The sequence below is a fragment of the Rhinichthys klamathensis genome, unplaced genomic scaffold (assembly GCF_029890125.1).
Source record: "Rhinichthys klamathensis goyatoka isolate OS25496 unplaced genomic scaffold, OSU_Roscu_1.1 h1tg000121l_1, whole genome shotgun sequence".
Lineage (NCBI taxonomy): Eukaryota > Metazoa > Chordata > Actinopteri > Cypriniformes > Leuciscidae > Rhinichthys > Rhinichthys klamathensis.
The window spans coordinates 5708422-5727098 of record NW_026606658.1 but is presented as its reverse complement, the minus strand read 5'-3'; the positions used below and the strand labels follow the sequence as shown (position 1 = coordinate 5727098).

Sequence of the window (18677 nt, the reverse complement as noted above, 5' to 3'; positions counted from 1 at the left end):
AATAGGCCAAAATAATTATAAATAACACGCACTAAAATGTCAAATTCACAGAGCTTTTCATTTTCACACAATAATTTGAATTATTACCCCAATGACGTTATTAAATCAACCAAGTATATTACTATAATACTTATTTACCATTAAAAATTAATTTTGGAAATATTACATCAAACTGGCATTTAATCATTTGAAGGGGGACATTAGGCTATACGCTCTGGGGAACATGACAGTTTTGTGGTTGTCCAGAGAATGCTACCCATTAATGTATAGACTGGATAAGCATACCCAGCCATATTTGCGAAAGGACATTTCACCTGAGGCACTAGATAAATAAATCTCTCGCATGTTTCACTCAAGACGATGGAGATGGGCTGTTGATCAGAGATGGTCCAGCTATAGCAACGAGAGACATTCTTTTCAACCTAGAATCCTCCGGTTTTGAAACCAGACTTGTATTTTCCTCTCGTTAGAGGTTTGAGTAAACTGGGCATTTTCACACGTCTTCGCCAGCACAGGAACTTCTCATGCTCTACAGCTGGTCACTTGTAGGCTATAGCAGCAGTATGTGCTCTTTTTGAGGCAATGACTCCCAGCGGGGTTTTCTTGTCACTCCTGGGCTGTTAAAGAGGATATAATTCATATTAATTGGATTTGAACCAATTATTTGGATAAAACTCGCATTATTTGAATTAACAACAGCGAACACAGATTTCCCACATTGTCTGTGAAATGACTGCGGGATAGGCTACTCACCACCAAATGCCGCGCTCCTCTTTGTCGTGTGCTTGAATTCTGTCATCCAATAAAATATGGGTTGGTAATACAGTTAGAACTTGTTGATTCCTAAAGTTATCTCCGGTAGTTTGCAGCAAGGAACACTGGCGTGTTTCTGTCTTGATTGAGGATGGTGTAACTACATTTTTTTTTCTCTCTCGTTTATACGTCCTCTTTATCTTGTTCTGTATTCCATCTCACTGTGCAAGTTCGTCTTTAGCGGTCTCTTACCCAAAGTGTATGGTGTTGTGATGGATTTTGTCATTACGTTCAAATGCACAACGAGATTGTTGCAAATAATTCCGCGACGTTGTGAGACAGGCGTTATTGTTGTTCGTTATCTGCATTTTCTGGACGGCTTTCATCAGTTATGGTCCTTTCTGGGGGTTTAGAAAAACTCTGTCCTCTCGTGTCATGTGACAGTATGATTCCGGAGGCCCGCTGGAAGATGACCTGCAGGGTCAGAGCAACACGGTGTGAGTCAGGGAACATGAATCCATCATCGCAACTAAAAGGACAAAAAGACAAAAAAGGGCAAAAAAAATATAGAATAGTGTTTATTCCGCAGAGCATGCACTGCCTGAAACCAGAATATCTCACTGTGCTGCTGACAAAAACACATAACAATAGTCTTTTTTTTCTTCATATAGGCTAACTGCTTATTAGTTAAAAATGCGCCTTGTGAACAAATCAAACTCAGAATAAATTAAATATAATATAGTAATGTATTTTAAAAAAATGTTTAGCTGACACTGTGCCAAAGAAATGGGCTAAATACATATAGCCTACGAACAATTGCATTAAAAATATGAAACAGGCTGTATGTAGCCTACTTAAAAAAATAATGCGTTTAAAATATTTGAGAAATTATTTTCCTTTTATTTTATTTTTTTCATGTATACCGAGGTAAATTCAGGGTGTCGAAATAATTCTACAGATTTGAGAAAAGATAGCATAGCGGAACAATTAATTGTTTTATGAAAAACTTAAAAATAAAAGAACATGTGCACGTCATATTCTCGTTTTATTAGACCCATTAGCTAGAGACATCTGATCTTTGTATTGCTGCGTAACATCGTCTGTCTTTTTCTATGAGAACAAGGCAATTCAACCATAAAAACAACGTTTGGAAAATCGTTAATCATGAGCATCAAAATAATAATGCTCTTGAATTAATTATCTCGAATGTAAGTAGACTACAACGAGATCTCAATTGAAAATCACTTAAATCAAACGGTTCTGGTGGCATTATGGAAAATAATAGCTGAAGTAAAATAAGAAGATGGTGGCTCTTTGAAATGACAAAATATATGTATTCTTAATCGTGACTGGGATGATAAAAACATAACTAAATAACGAAAAAAGAGACTAGTTGGGAAAAAACAATGGGAAGGGTTTGTGTGCAGTGGTCTAAAACAACGCACAAAGCCCAGTGAACTCGTCTTGAACCTTTGCCAAAATACTAGGGCTATTAATCACCCAGACAGATCCTCCGCCATTCACAAACTGGGAGCTTATTCTTCAGCAGCTTGATTTCGCAGAGAGTCACAAATCACAGAAATATTTGCTATTACATATAGCCTATATTAAATCCTTGTTGAAAACAATAATGTTTTCAGGTACCCGAAGTCCTGCTGTAAGTGTCACTGAATATGAGTCATGTCTTAATGTGTATACAAATGTTCCTCTCCATGATGACGATAGAAATGCAATAAATGCTTACCTATAGCCTAAGAGATAAAAGCCAAAGGATCGAGTGTATCAAATCTATGGGTGAGCAAAAGTAAATTATGCATTATGTGCATAATGAGCCAACACTAATCAGACACATTTTAGAAAAGAAAACATCATAACCAAACCAAACAAAAATACGTTAATTATCCATATTCTGTCTAAAGCGACATCAGGCTCCTGAAAGGAAATTGTCCTCTTCTCAGAGGATTACAAATGTCTTGAATGTAAAAGCTGATGGAGGCAAAGTAGGATGTCTCTCAGAGTTAGCAATCGATATAAATTGAACTGCGAAACAAACAAAAATTAAGCAAGATCAGGATGTTGCTCTGAAGCAGTATTGACGTGGTGTGCACCAAACGATCAAGAACACAAACCAATGAAGAGATGTGTGCTATTTTCAAAAAAATAAACAGATAGTGGCTCGTGTAGGTTAGTGAGATAAACGTTGAAGGCATTTATTGAGGAGCCAGTTAAAATTAATTTGAATAAAACTAAAAATAAATGCCTGGGAATTTAGCACAAGTTTTTCAGCAGCTAAATTACATAATACAAATAGGCTAGATGCTGCATAGCCGGACTATATCATTGGTTATGACGACGAAAACTGAAAATACGTTTTCTCTGCGGTAGGATAACGAGTCATATTTCTGAAAACACACAAATAACTCTGGTATGCGTGCATCATCAAAAAAAAAAGTTAGATTCTCCAATGTCAGCTAACATCTTTACCATAAAATGGTTGTAAATGCTTGTAAAGGGAACATCTGTTTCGAATTATTCGTGCATGATATTGTAATTAGTGATGTTGAAGATGAGAGAGTGCCGCTGTCTTGGGATGGTTCTGCGATCAATTCCCCAAAGGTCCGAGGGCCTTTGATCTCTCAAGTTGATCTCTAGTGTTCCATTGCTTTGCTCATGTCATTGTAAGAGTGGATTCGTTATAGACGGCCCAAAACTGATATAGTCACCATCAGACGAACCAATCTAGGCCTTAACAATCTAACCCTAACCATTTTGTTGATATTACCAGTCCTTAACCCAGCCTACAACACAATACGCTACTTTATATCGGCCACTTCATTACATGAATCATCAAGATAGACTAACTTGTAGGCAAAATATTTATGAGCGTATATTCTAAAAAATGCTGGGTTGTTTCAACCCAAATTTGGGTCAAATGGACGAACCTAGCCGTTGGGTTACATTTTTAAATACAATTTTTAACCTAGTTGGGTCTGTCCATATTTGACCCAAATTTGGATTAAAACAACCCTGCATTTTTTTTTAGAGTGCTCTGTTACAATTGTATATCATATATTGCATAAGGCTGTACAAAAACCTGCAAAAATCCAGGAAAAATAATTCACACACATATGCCTACATAAATGTTAAGAATAAACGTATGCGTTTATAGAAGAAAATGTAACATAAAAAAAAACATTTATTCCGTGACAATTCTTTCGCTATAAACAAATAGCCTAACACGAGGTAGCTACTTGCATTTGTAATATAGTTTAACAGGGTAGTGTTTTCATACAATTGTATTTAAATGAACGGATTATGATTTTTTCCAAAGACAGTGGAAAAAAAATATGCATCTTAGTATTGGCCTTTACATTTTCTCTTCAAGTCTGCGGAACAGTAGCATATAGCATCTATTAGCTTTAGATCTAAAGGCTTACTCACAATGTGTGGTGCTTATGCTGTGCGGTTGATCCTACATTTCTCCCTCGACTGTTCACAGCAATGAGGATAGCTTCTTGCTAGGGAAAAGCCCCAAGAAAATTCTCCCAAACTCACTCAAGTTAGCTCGGCGAAAAGCCAGTCTTGACGAATTGGCTGCGTTGCCTTTCTGCTCTGCAGCCTCTTCATTAATAATTTAATGAATCACGTGACTGGCAAATAAGGGACGTGAAACCAGTATCTTTTCACTTTTACTTAATCCACCTCTTTACCCTTCACCGTGAATTAGCTACTCTTTGTATCAACGAGAGACAGAAGTCTATTTTATTCAAGAAATAACAAAAATAGCCTAACCACACAACACTAAGGATAGGCTCTGACTTCTTCATTATTCATGCATTATGTAATCTAAAAGCAAAGATAAATCCAGTTGATATCTGGCAGTATTTCCTGATGTAAAAATTAGGCTACCTGTTTCTTGTCATGTTCCTTCTCAATTGTCTGTAGACTGTCCATTTGATGAATAGCATGGAAAACGTGTCCAGGGTCACACGCAGCCTCATTGGAATACACTTGTTGCTAGAAAAATAAAGGAAAGTAAAATCAGGTTTAATTAGCATAATGATACATTGAGTAACACCGTTTTGTCATATCCTGACGTATTTTAAAATTTCGATTATTGTATTATTCTTATGTAAATTGCTAGGCTTTATAATTGTTTTATAGCCTAAATGTTATGAGCCTCTGTGCGTTGATGGATTCATCTTTTTTTGCTTGATATCTGAAAAATACCATTGTCTGTCCCTGAGAACATGGAAAAATAGGCTACATTTCCCCCAGCTCTGACGAGAGTTTTAGATTCCGAAAAGGGTTAAAAACAAAGTGGTGACCAAAAATCACATGAATGATCCTGCAGTTTGTTTTTTAAATGAATAAATGCTGAAAAATTCCTCACGTTTTCGCAGGCCAGCAATGTGTCTCCATATGACAAATGATGTAGCGCCATCAGGTGTCTAACTTTCAAAACCTTCGCATCATGTTTAGGTTTTTTTTAAGCATGTCTCTAATAATGACACACACCCACCCACACACACACACACACACACACACAAATAAAATAAAAATAAGAGGTATGCAGGGGACAAAAAAGGTGCAGGATATCCACAATTCCACTATCGCGTCGTGTTTATGTCAACTACATATTCCCCAAGACACGAATTTGCGACTTTCTATTCACACAAATTCGGATCTACAGGGTATATATAGATGACAGACATCATCAGCATCTGTTAAACTTTTCTGCCAGGCCAAATGTTACCCCTTTATTGTGAATTTGTTGAAAACAACAACAACTGTTATTTGAGCACAGATAACTTTCAGATTTGCACCCATTATATCATATGCATTATTAGTTAGGCTACTTGCTATTTACTTTCCCTTATACCTCAATATTTCTAATCCAATACTAATCAAACATGCTATCTTAGGCTATATTAATATAACAGCTTGCAAAAAATAAAAGCAAGGCTATCACGCAAATCTGATTCATTGCTTATTTGGATGAAATCCTGATATCATAAAGAGATAAGTAAACTTACTATGTATGTGCCTCACTCTTTTTCACAAACGGTGGTCCCCATCCGGTTTCTCGATGTCTCTACATTTTCTTTGCCTCCAGTAGGCTACATTTCACATTGTAAATCCATTTGTACAATTTTACGTATTAAGCATATGGCTTTTTTTCCTCTCGGACTTTCATTTCGTGTGTCTCTGCAGGACTAGCCTTCCAACAGCTTCACTGAAGACATCGCAGAACCTTTTGGGCGCATAACGATCGATTAAAGATGAAAAATTCAAGATAACCTTAAGCGAAATATCGTTTATCAACTTCATTAGGCAATCCTGCTGCTGCACACTTTCGATTAGTGCTTTCCTGAACGTGTTATCGCACTACAAAGTACAGACAGACCGCTGATTAAATATTCCCCAAGAATTCTTATTTTAATTTAATTTAACTTTTATAACTACACATATATGTTTTAAATGACTAGACACCTAGCAGTATGGTTATTTATTAAGTTATTTCAATTATTTCGAAAAAAATAGGCTTAGTAGGCTACATCATAGCTTACAATATAAATTATCTGAGTTTTATAAGTCACTGCTCTCAATTTTTATTTATGTTTTTTCAATTGTCACAAAAGCTGAGAATGGTGGCATCACAGAACATAAGCTGGATGAGTGACCTCAGCATGAACTCTGATCCTTCACCATGCCACGCACAGTATTTTTTTTATTTTATTGTTTTATTATTATATTCTATAGGCCATCTAGCTATGATATTTGGACATTTCCACATTTAATATTTCTACCAGAAAGCGTTTTTCTCATTAGGTCCCATTGCTTTATGATTACACCCTTCCTCATAGTTTATTTAATGAGCTTATTTTAACAATTGTTTAGACGAGCCCCACACCAAAAACCAACAAAAGACAAATTTAAGCTGCCACATTGAAAAAGCTTTCCATTGTTGAGTGTTACGTGTTTTTTTAAATTTAATCCCTAAACATAGCCTAATTTTGTTTTCATGGAAAAAAAAATTGAAAGCATCAGAATGTCCCGCTAAGCAGAATGAGTAAAAACCGATCAGGAGCTCGGTGTGAGGCGGGCCCTGCTGGTGATGAAGCAACATTACATCAATCTAAATAGCAACAAAATTAACGTTCAGAGACATTGCTTTTATTTATAAATCAAGCAGAACAAAATTCATAATAATAGAACGTTCAAAATAATTTAATCTGTTTAGCGTTTCGTCGACTAGGCTACTCAATTTACTTGCTCGTACAACTCTCCTACAAAGTCTGTCCCTCTCAACAATGTCGTTTCAGTACAAAAATGCCTTTAAGAGAATTAGACCGAACTGAGTGTTGAGTGAAAATGTATTCCAAAACTACGAAGGATTACCATCTAGTCAGTTTGGCATGGACCTTGTGCTTCTCTCGTATAAGGCATGTGTGCCACTCTTGTCTCCTGACCTCGGAGTGATCCCTTCCCAATGAATAATTGATGAGAACAGCGCCCAGATTACCCCTATCAATATGCAAAACACATTATAGGGGTAAAATGGGACTTTAATAGTTATGAATCGAAGAACCGTTTCTATCACGAGAAAATAGTTACATCCTTACATCCATCCTAGTATCTTTAAAACACACACACACACACACACACACACACACGCTTCAAACCTCACCTCCAAAATGTTGCACCCATTTCAAAAGTCCAGACAAAAAAATAATGTGCAATACACAAAAGAGGGTAAAACTATTTTTTTTTTTTTTTTTTTTTTTATTTACCATGGAATAGAATAACAACAAAAATGTAGGCATGTGAACTTTCTCTGTAGCTGTTTAACCATGATAAAATGTCACTATTCCAAATTTTTGGACATCTGTTGTGAAGTAGATTTTTAAAATGATGTAAAAGTGAAAGAATTTATAGATTTATTTCTTCAAGTATTACTGAAAATATAAGGATAAAATATATTCCATAATCCACGCAAAATAAACAGCTTGGCAAATACAAATGTTAACTTATTATGCATTCAGCCACACATATAAGGTTAATGACTTTTTTTTTTGACCGAGTCAAAATCCACCGTGTTTTAAACATGTAGGCTATTTTATCATTAAATAATATGTAAAAAGTCTGCATTATCTGACATTTATAAAGCTTTAAACTAAATAGTAAATTGGCTAAAATTCGTGATCCTTTAAAAACAATTAATTAAAAGAATGAACATCTGTAGCCAAGAAAGAGACTTACTTGAGAACTACAGAGAAGACATCTTTTCGTTTCACATCCAGCAGAAATATTATGAAAATCATTGTTGACAGCCATAGTCAGCATGGGATAGACTGTCCAGTTTGAGAAGACTCCGCATGCTGCCCACAACCTTTAGAATCCCGCTGAAGCAGTTAAACAGTCAGTTACATTCAAGAATGTGAATTATGTAGCACATTGTCAACCCCCCTAAAACCATAAAACTAACTTTATGGACCTCACGTGACTTTTTTAGAGCTACATGTTGGTGTTATGGACTGGACTTCAGAAGAAAATAGTCAGGTGGATGATTTGTGTGTTGTGTTTCCAACCAAATAATGCAGATGGTTAGAATATCGTTAATAAGTTAAGGGGTTGAGCTGTTGTGCTGTGACACATAAGTGCTGAGTTAGAGTATTGCCGTTTTATAAGCCATATTCTTTATCTTTACCGATATCTAAAGTTTGCTCGCAGAGCGCAGCACAAACTGAACGACTATTGTTTTATTTGCAACAGAACACATTAACAGTGACACCCATGCTTAATTTAAGATAGCCTATACATGTACAATGGTGATTACATTTAAGAGAAAATGTATATTTAAAGTGCAATATCAGGTGATGAACTGGTGGGTGAATTAAGAACTAGTGTCCCATGTAATGAATTGTCCAACATTGGGATCACTAACCAAACAGGCCTAGACAAAAAGAGACTTTCATCTATGACTGAGAGAAAACTTTATTTTTCTTTTTGGATCAACTCATTTTCAGTTCAGACACAAATACAAAAAAATGGCAGAGATACCATCAACATGTCAATAACAAAAAAAATTTTTCTCCCAACTTTTAACACAGAACGTTCATAACTCACGTTGTGCACTACAAATAACATATTGGTCACTACTGTATAAAGACATTCTTCATGGACATCTTACGAGCCCAAAGTAATCTTGTGCTGCAGCCTAAGTACACAAATGTAAGTGCGAAAAGATTATTTGTCTCGCGATGCAGGTATCATCTATACGAGAAATCAAAAAGCCCGGCACATAACAAGAATATAGCATGTTGCGTGAATAATACATGACGTTTCAATACAAGTTCAAGGATACAACAAAAGTTTCTCTTTTTTTTTTACACTATCACTTAAGATAGTTAGGTAGTGCGAGTTGTACTGTACATAATTCTTGTAACAGGTCTAGAATACGTTGCACGAATAGCTCACATGGAACATGCTTTCCTCCACGAATGTATAAACTTGACACACTTGACATTCACACTCATTTTATGGCAATTGTAACTAGTTTAGTATATGTGATAACAATATTCAAGAGCTGACAATTTTTGAGTTGCACGGGGGAAATCACACGTCGTCAGGTGATACCAACAAGCTGAAAGGTGCAGCGCTGTAACAGTAGTCGAATTTTCCAATTAATGTGACGTGATTTGCTCAATTTTGAAATGCGCTCCCCGCCGTAGCCAGACTCATGCTTTTCAGTTTATTGTCCTTCTTCCATTTCATCCTGCGATTTTGGAACCAGATTTTGATTTGCCTCTCTGAGAGGCAGAGAGCGTGAGCAATCTCTATTCTCCTCCTGCGTGTTAGATATCTATTGAAATGGAACTCTTTCTCCAGCTCGAGCGTCTGGTAGCGAGTGTAAGCTGTTCGAGCCCGTTTCCCATCAGGTCCAGTCATATCTGGCATAAGCAAGGGCAAAGAGATAATAAGCAAACATCACCAAGCCATCAAACGGAAATGGACTTAAATGTCCGTTACATTTTGGATGTCGGACTGCTGGCTGATTAGAGTATATTCAAGGCGACGTGTAGTTTAGTAGCCTACCATTGCATTTTATGGCTTTATTGCTGCACACATGCAATAATTTTACATGCAGTCACCTCCCAATAGAGTGGTTATTCTCTATTTAACCTATACTTGGGTGAAATCAATGGTTCGTCAAAGGATTATTTTTTGTAAGACAAACATTAGTTCTAAAAAACAACAAAAAAACATGCATTTAATCCACGTATAATTCAACTTCTTTAATAAGCTGTTATCAACCAAATAAGGCTTAACATTTTCATAATGCCTAAATAAAAAAGGAGATGTGTATACCATGGTTAATGTGCAGCTTCCTCATCCATGGGAATATCTGTGGAGTTTGACCGTCGTTGGGTGTTGTAGTCGAGGTCGCCACAGATTCTTGCTTCTGCGTACGTGTGGTGCTGGTGGTCTGTGCTCCTTCCTCGGTCTCGGACGAGACATTGGTCTCGTCTGTGTCCGCAAAATGTGTGCTATTGCTGCTGGTGAGATTGTTGCTGTTGGTGAGTCTGCTGTTGCCGGTTGGTGTGCTCTGATCAGATGGAGGAGATGAACCCTTCAGTTCCAGAGTCTCGCTGGTGGCACAAGACAGGGGATCTGGAGACGAGAGCGAGCAGCTCGACTGTCTGTACCGGGTCTCCTGACCCGGATTTTGGAAAGAGCGAGAATTATCTCCAACTTCCCCGAAATGGCCATTGTTGGGACGATTTACACTAAGGTCTATTCCATTGTAGTTGTAACCGAAAGACCCGGAATGCATGCTGGTGGAGTCCCTGTAAGAAGCGTTCATAGCGCCGTTAGTACCATAATTTAGTAACTGATAGTCAGACCCATTTGGATAGCGCCCTGAGAACGAGTTTAGAAAATAAGAGCTCATTTGGATGTTTTAAAATGTCTTGATTTGTAGATCTTGGTCGTTAAAATCCAGCGCCGCACAATTTATGATGTAATAATGAATTATAGCAATGCACTGTACTTCGTTTTTGCCATGTATGCGGCCAAATATGGGAGAGCGTTAGGGCATCACGTGCCTTTGTTGACCAGTCGTAAATTCTCTCTGATGACTTCAAGAGGTAATTCATGCTCTATGGTTACAAATGATGACGAAATGATGATCGTTAGGTTCAACTCAATGGTGCCTCCCCGTCGAGCGCCGCATCCCACGTTAGCGGAGGGCGTCACCTACTGGAAGAACTGTAACATAACCAAACACCTGCCCATTTCGGAAAGCCTTTTTGCTGCATAATTTTGTAACACTATTGCTATTGGAACACAAACACTAAGTCGTATTTACAAATAGATGTGAGCTAAATTAAGGCAAAGTGTGAATATTTCACGTCATTTTTCTTTTGCTTTTTTTTTAGTTTTAGACTCTCAAAGCAATCTTGTCTGTTTCAGCGACTTTATTCAGTGATTCCATATAGGCTACCAAACCGCATAGGTGGCTTCTTAACATAGTCAACCTAGTTTTGATCGTCAAACTAAGACATAGCCTAGATCTACAAGATAAATAAAAAATAAATTAATCAATTGAATAAAATATATGGCCAGATTCCTATTTCAAACTGGCCCGTTAGATCAGCACAGCTTCACGAGGCAGTAAAGAGTTGGGAATTAAAATATATACAGGCTATAGCCTAATAATAATAAATATAGGCTATATATATTTAGGCCTAGCAGATGTCTATCAGATAAAATATTTTATAACAACGCATAAAGCTGATAATAAAATGTCTCTGGCTCATTGAGAAGATGCCCATAGAAATAAAGAAGGATAAACCACAGTAATTGTTAAACAATCATTTTATTGACAAAATGACATTGCTAACAAAGTGTTATTCTTAGTGCATTCACATACACATACACAAAAGTGATGACCCAATAAATTAACCATCAAAATGTCCAATTTTCTTCTTTTTCTAGCACATATTCAATGTAGCCTATTAATCCCGATGTTTTAAACATGAAATTATGATTTCTTTCAAATTATAGGCATTAGAATGGTCAAACAGCGAGAAAACATTTGTATTATTATTTTAGATAGGCCAAATACCGCAAAATATAATTGTGGTAAAAGCACCTCCCATATATTTTACCGTCTTTACAGAGGTGATTTAGACGCATGTTTATTTTTTATGAAAAAAAAAGAAAGTCTCTCTTGAAGCTTATTAGGGCAACATAAAACTTATTAGGTAGTTTTTTTTTTCTTGTTGGACAGACCAGTACTTATTAGTTCAAACTACAGGCTACATGTTATGTACAATGTTTCCAGGGCTTCGTCATAAGCTGCTTTTAACATTTACCCCGCCTTTCCACCATCCTCCTCTTCGCTGCCCTTTGCGGAGTTCATCACTTTATTCTCCTTTTTCCATTTCATTCTACGGTTTTGGAACCATATCTTTATCTGACGTTCCGTCAAACAGAGAGCGTGCGATATCTCAATTCTTCTCCTTCTGGTCAAATATCTGTTAAAGTGGAACTCCTTTTCCAGTTCAAGAGTCTGAAACCGAGTGTAGGTTTGACGACCCCTGCGGCCAGTGCTTCCAGGCATTCCTGTCAAAAAGGTGAAAGAAAGACATAGGTCAACATCCAGTAAACATACAAACAGGACAATAATAAAAGAACACTGTTACAATCGTCACAATTATCATTATTACGAAGAATGTTATTACTGCAGCGACATCAGATTTGACATCTGCATTTTATCTAGCCTATACGTTAAAAAATTATATTAAAATTCGTTCAGTTGAATGTATCTTACTCTAATAGATAGCCTAATAAAACGTGGAAGACTTTACGCGCTAATACTTCAGGGTTACTAAAATGCGCAATAGGCTATTCAGGATCCAGCTTACTGCATCCGTAAGCAATTTATTTTACCTGGGTATAACTTTCTCTAAAGATTGCAGACTGTATCTCTTCTTTTATATGTTGACAGAGTCGTAGTGGAAAGTAGTGTGGCATTCTCTGACATGCAAACGTGTCTTACCATTACACGAGTTCATCCTCTGCATCCACGGGTAAACCGGGGTACACGGTTTGTCTTCACTGTTAAAATATCTCTCTGTAGCCTGTTCAGAGCAGTCCGTCTTGCACTGGTCCTGAGTTAGGACCAGCGAATCTTCCAGACCTCCGATAGCGCACGAGCGGTCAGCGGTTCGGTAAATGTTCGGTGTTGTGTAGTCACAAGCACTGGTGGATCCGCTTCGTCCAAAAACGCCCCCAGCTTGCTGGTAATACGAGGAGGTGTAAACCTTGTCCTGGACATTGGTAGCTCCGAACGTAGCGCTTGGATAATGTCTTAAAGGATCTGTATATCCAGAGGAATATAACGGTATCTGACCCAAGAAAGACTCCTGTCCTCCGGGTAGGGACACGGGAAAAGTTGAGTTGACGAAATAGGAACTCATGGGGTGGCCAGTGTTATTGTCCGAGTGTTATGATTTGTTGTGTTTTATAGTCCAAGTGGTTTTTGCCATTACTTTATCTGAGATTTGGTTTTAGCCGAAGGGGGGTGGCGAGGTGCCAATCTGTGACCGCGGGGAAACGGACCAGCTGATCAGTGCCTGACCAATCCTGAGCACTTCTGACAACAGGATAACGTGTGGTGGGGGCCCTCTTGTTGCACAGAATGGAATCCCCAGGGCATATCAAAACACTCAGATGCAAGTGTTTTTCCCCGTTTACCGCAAAAAATAAAGAACAAAAAAATAAATCTAAAATGCGATAATATCAATAAACAATTACTTTATAGGAGTATGTGGTTAATAATCAATTTCCCCAACACATTTTCTATTTTTTAACGAAATATTCAGCACGCCTCAAATATAGGCTATGTGCAACTGCACGTCATTTTCATTTCGACTGTCTTCATTAAAAAATGTCCAATGCTCAAAATTTTGAAAATCATGCACACATCATGGCTTTTAGGTGCACAAGAGAATTTCATAGACGTACAGACGGACTCTCACTCTCCAACACGAACTTGTACTGACCTTTACCCTCTTTAGCCTAATAACACCGTATTGCTGTTTACACATACAGTGCGCCCTCATGCTATAAAAACAAAACAAAAAAACAACACAGCATAGATTAGACACGTACACAACTTGACTTCAATACGCTAATTTATGAAGAGTGATTATGCTCGTTTTAGAAAGACATAATTTGGGCGCATTTTCAATATAGGCCTTCCGAATCATTCCAAACAATTAATATCTATCTATCTATCTATCTATCTATCTATCTATCTATCTATCTATCTATCTATCTATCTATCTATCTATCTATCTATCTATCTATCTATCTATCTATCTATCTGTACAGAATGGCTTTCACGTTGTATATCGAAATATTGTGTACATTTTCTCCATGCAGATGTGTAACATATTTAGTGAACTCAACATGAAAACCTGCTTCAGCAATACATTATGTAACCACAGCGGACATACAACCAAGCAAATTTCCTATATCAATAAAAAAACATGCATCACTGGTAAATAGAAGAAAATACAAACTCAACAATCCACGTTTAAAAAATAGGCTTCGCCTAACACTTCCATTTTAAATTAACATTCCATGTCGTTCTTTGTTGTCGTCTTGTTTAAAATAGACAACGTCAGAGTTACACAATTACAGGACCGGTTTACATTTTATTTGAAAAATTGTAATAGTGTCCTTGAAATATAAAAATAAAAACAAATTAATAAAGTTAAACATTCTTTGAATTGTAATATTGAAATAATAAAGTGGCTTAAGCCGTTAATACGAAAGGAAACCTCTCAGAAAAGCTAACCATTAATCACTATTTTAATCACTGATTTGTAAATTAATAAAAATTGATCTTTAGAGGTATTATTGAATATCGATAGGCTGCTGTAAGTACTTCATGACGTTATCGTTGTGAGTTTATCCCTTGGAAGGAGGATGGGACATTCTCGTATATATTCTTAAGACTGCAGTGATTCTTTTGTCGTTATAATTTGATTAATTAGATGTCTGATTAAGTAAATTATAGATATGATTTAAGTTTTTCCTCACCCTCTGACAGGATATAAAACTTTCTTTTTTTAATCGAAAGAAAGAAAGAAAGAAAGAAATTCGAACGAGGACGTTACACAATTTCAGTGCAAGGTCAATTTCTAAGAGCAGAGAAATATAAAATATCGTTGAGCAAGAGAAAAGACCATTACAAATTAGACACAATGCAAAAACCATTCCCAAACTGCATTTGTCGATTACTAGCTCATTGTAGGCACACTTTGGTTAAACATATAGGCAACAAGAAGTCTTGAGTCAGTCAGATCACTTGCAGAGAAGACCCAAAAACAGACACTGAATTTCACCACAGTTACCACATCTCGTCACTAGATGACATCACAGAGCAAGAACTGAGAAAAGGTGTGCTTCTTCAGGGACACACCAGAACAATTTTTTTATTGTGATTGTAATTCAAAATCAAACATTATTTTGGTTATTCAGATTGACAAAATTATCTAGCCCATACAAAAATAAAGCTCCAAGTAGGCTATATGCATTTTTCCCCCCCAACAACAACAACAATTCATCAATTAGAAAGCTGTTGATGCTTTGAGACATACTCCCTCACAAAAATCCTCAGAAACATGAATGAATGATGGAGAGATGTCATGGGTTTGAGCAAATTCCGTGAAATAAGCTATAAACAGGAGAAATTACAATGGCTGAAACATCCAACTTTTACAGCCAACTTTGCAGCCCTTAATTTAAAAATAAATCACAAAAGGACTTTGCAGATTACTGTTATTATGGGGCATTGCCTTGCTAATAAGAGACTCAGTAATGCTGATTTGTAAACTCAAAGTTAATGTAGGCTAAATCTCATAATAATCATTTGAATGCAGCGGCCATCTTGCACCTCTGTAAATAATACCTCTTTTTAAGCATACATTTTAGCCAAATAAAACAGTCAGCATTTTAAAAACATCGATACAAATAGGCCTATTTACGACACACATCGTGTCGATCTTTTTAAACCGTCTTACGACGCCTTAAGTCTTAGGCTACTGCATGTTCATACTAGTTCTTATCTACTTCAATGATCTATCTTTGATCTGTTTGTGTTATACAAAAGACATGCTCAAGAAGATGATATTGTGTAAGGAAATTTGTTTTTGCATCATGACATCGCTGGGATAAGTGGAGAAGCCTACAGAAGCCTATAGGTCCAGTCCTACCTTTTCTTTTCCAGTCCATCACCGCTTCAATGGAATGATCCAAAACAATCTCGCAGATTCGTCGGTTAACCAGGATCTCGTGTCGTATCTTTTGGATGTAGCCTACGGGTAAGACCGACAGAGCTAAAACTTGACAAATTAGAGAAGAATAAACTAAGGTCCTCAGTGAATTTTGACCCTTGCACTCTTAGCTGATGTGAAAATCTAAAGACGCTTCGTACTAGCGTGACGTCGAGCTTTCCATCCATATTAACGCACACAATTCGCCCAGCTCAGGAGAATTTGTCTTTCCGTCTGCTTTAACAAAACGTAAAAAACATAAAGGACAGAGGTGCTACTGACTGCGCCCTGACCAAAAGAATGCTGCATTATAGCCACTTGGGAAATCATAAAAAGTTCATGTTCACAGAGAGCTGCTCACGTGACCCCTGTCAGCCAATCCACTGGCAGAACCACACATAAAGTTCTATCACAAAGTTGTAAATTTTCATAAACAGCTGTGAGTTTATTGCTTTGCTTCAGCAGCAACTCGGTCGCCGCCATCTTTATTCGTTAAAAGAGAGGAAAAAAGCACGACTTCACTTCATTACCAGCCAAAGATATTGGCTATATGCATTATTTTTTGAAGATGAAGAATTAAGTCTATTAGGCTACTAGCATTTCAGTTTTATAGATGGTTCCATAGACCAGCTACACAAAGGTTTTGCCATTTTTATAACTAAACACAACGAAAATGTAACGAAATGTAGAGAGAAAAAACGATTTCCATTCAAGCTAGACATAGAGGCTCTTTTGACCAGTTGTGGCTAAAACTAAAATGGACCAATTACACTAAAAATTAAAGAGAACCATTCCCTGTTTCTCAGTAGTGTGCGTTCTTTTGTCAGGTGACTTTAAGAGAAGAATAGACAAATGGAACGTGAAAGCTTTTTACAGCACTAAACATGCGTGGAGGAAAGAATTGCTTCCTGTATCTACGAACAAACACTTATTTCCGACATTTATTGGGGCCATAAAACAGTATAACCCAAAAGTGACCGAGCATGGTCTGTAGGTTATACCTCGAGAAGGCAATGCTCTTGAAGATCAGCAGCGCGTGCTGTCCAAAAAAAGGCACAAAAAGCAGCATACGAGGTATACATTCAGAATTATATTCATTTCAAATTTTAGCGTGTAGTAGGCCTATATTCGTTTAAATGAATTAACTCAACAAGCATGTATTTGAATTTGTATAGAAAGCTACATTTTTGTTTAATAGACTGCTAAATAAAATATAGAATCAAATTCTTACTCATTTAGCTTTACAAACGATATGCATTTCAGTGTTTTTCGTTATTGTATTCTTAAAACTTAAAATGAACAAAATAATTATTTCATCCTCATAATATAAGCGTTTCCATCTGTTATATTTTGAGTTTAGTAATTTCTATTGAAGTTTAGCTTAAGAAAGAGAAAATAGATGGCATAGACTGAGAATTACATTGAATATAATTGAATGTAATATAGCCTAATTAAATTACGTCTTTCTTTAGGCATAAACGATTCTAAATGTACTTGAAATCGTTAACTGTATGGCCTATACTTTAAATAACTTGTTTTAAACTGTTTTATTAAAAAAAATATTATAAATGTATTTATTAAAAGGACAATTTAATGCATGATTCTGCTAATAGGCCACACGATTTTAGCCCACCGAAAACGGTGGTTTATAATATATATGTAGCCTATACCACCGTTTTCTGAGAAGAGTGGACAATGTAGGCTACATATTATGCATTTACACACAAACAGAAGTCTTTTTACATTATATATTCCTTCAAACGTATTCTCGTCAATAATAGTATTCAGATAACAAAATGTTTGCCCATGAGATCAGATGAAAGGCCCTACGAAGTGTGGCATAATATATTTCGTTTTTTATTAATTTAGGATTACATTACAGCTGAAAAAATATATATTTAGTTGCTCCCGTGAGATTGTTTTAGATTGTGATCTTGATAGTCTCAGAAACATGAAAATAGGCAGCTTTTCATAAAGAAAACTTCCGAAAATATCTGATATAATAATAATGGTACATTTATAAAATATATAAACAATCTGTAACACCTCTATATAGGTCTCTCTAAGCCTGTACGCCCAGCCTAAAGAAAACGCTAACATTTTCTTCTGTCCAGGCCTCAAAATTCGTTTAATATCTTTCTTTAATAATACGGGCTTTTAAAATGTTTGATTTCATGATGTCTTCATGACTTCCTCATAGAAAAAAATAACGAAATAAACCATTATAAAAATATTTATATTTATAAAGAGTTCTTCTTGTTCCCGACTGTAGACCCTTGTCAACATCAGGTTTAATATTTTGTGGACAAAAAAAAAAAAAAAAAAAAAGTCAGGCTTGCAGCATTGGTTTCCTTATATTAAGAACCATTTGAGTGGCTGGTTGTTGGATGTTTTATCGTTCTTTGGAAGTTAAAAAGTATATCTGTAAAGCTCTAGCGAAGCTTTAATTGAATATACAGCTCAATATCGTTTAGTCTTCAGATAAACTTCAAATCAGTTCCTGTGTTTATATACCCGTTGCATACATTGTTTTTGGCCTATACATTTTACCTTACTTCTGTTGTTTTGGCA

The 18677-nt window shown here is 36.4% G+C and overlaps 2 protein-coding genes and 1 long non-coding RNA gene across 3 annotated transcripts; all 3 read right to left on the bottom strand.

The window, feature by feature from the left end:
• Positions 1–520: 520 nt before the first annotated feature.
• LOC130088739 (uncharacterized) lies at positions 521–16439 on the bottom strand. Its single transcript, XR_008807492.1, has 4 exons — positions 16047–16439; positions 4663–4770; positions 754–1227; positions 521–617 (listed from the first exon to the last, which is right to left on the bottom strand). It is a non-coding gene; the product is annotated as an uncharacterized LOC130088739 (long non-coding RNA).
• hoxb5b (homeobox B5b) lies at positions 8734–11127 on the bottom strand. Its single transcript, XM_056255695.1, has 2 exons — positions 10126–11127; positions 8734–9707 (listed from the first exon to the last, which is right to left on the bottom strand). Exons 1-2 carry the CDS (start codon positions 10706–10708, stop codon positions 9460–9462), a joined length of 831 nt encoding a protein of 276 aa, XP_056111670.1. The 5' UTR covers positions 10709–11127; the 3' UTR covers positions 8734–9459.
• hoxb6b (homeobox B6b) lies at positions 11957–13885 on the bottom strand. The gene is made up of 2 exons (XM_056255696.1): positions 12821–13885; positions 11957–12384 (listed from the first exon to the last, which is right to left on the bottom strand). Exons 1-2 carry the CDS (start codon positions 13239–13241, stop codon positions 12131–12133), a joined length of 675 nt encoding a protein of 224 aa, XP_056111671.1. The 5' UTR covers positions 13242–13885; the 3' UTR covers positions 11957–12130.
• Positions 16440–18677: the final 2238 nt, after the last annotated feature.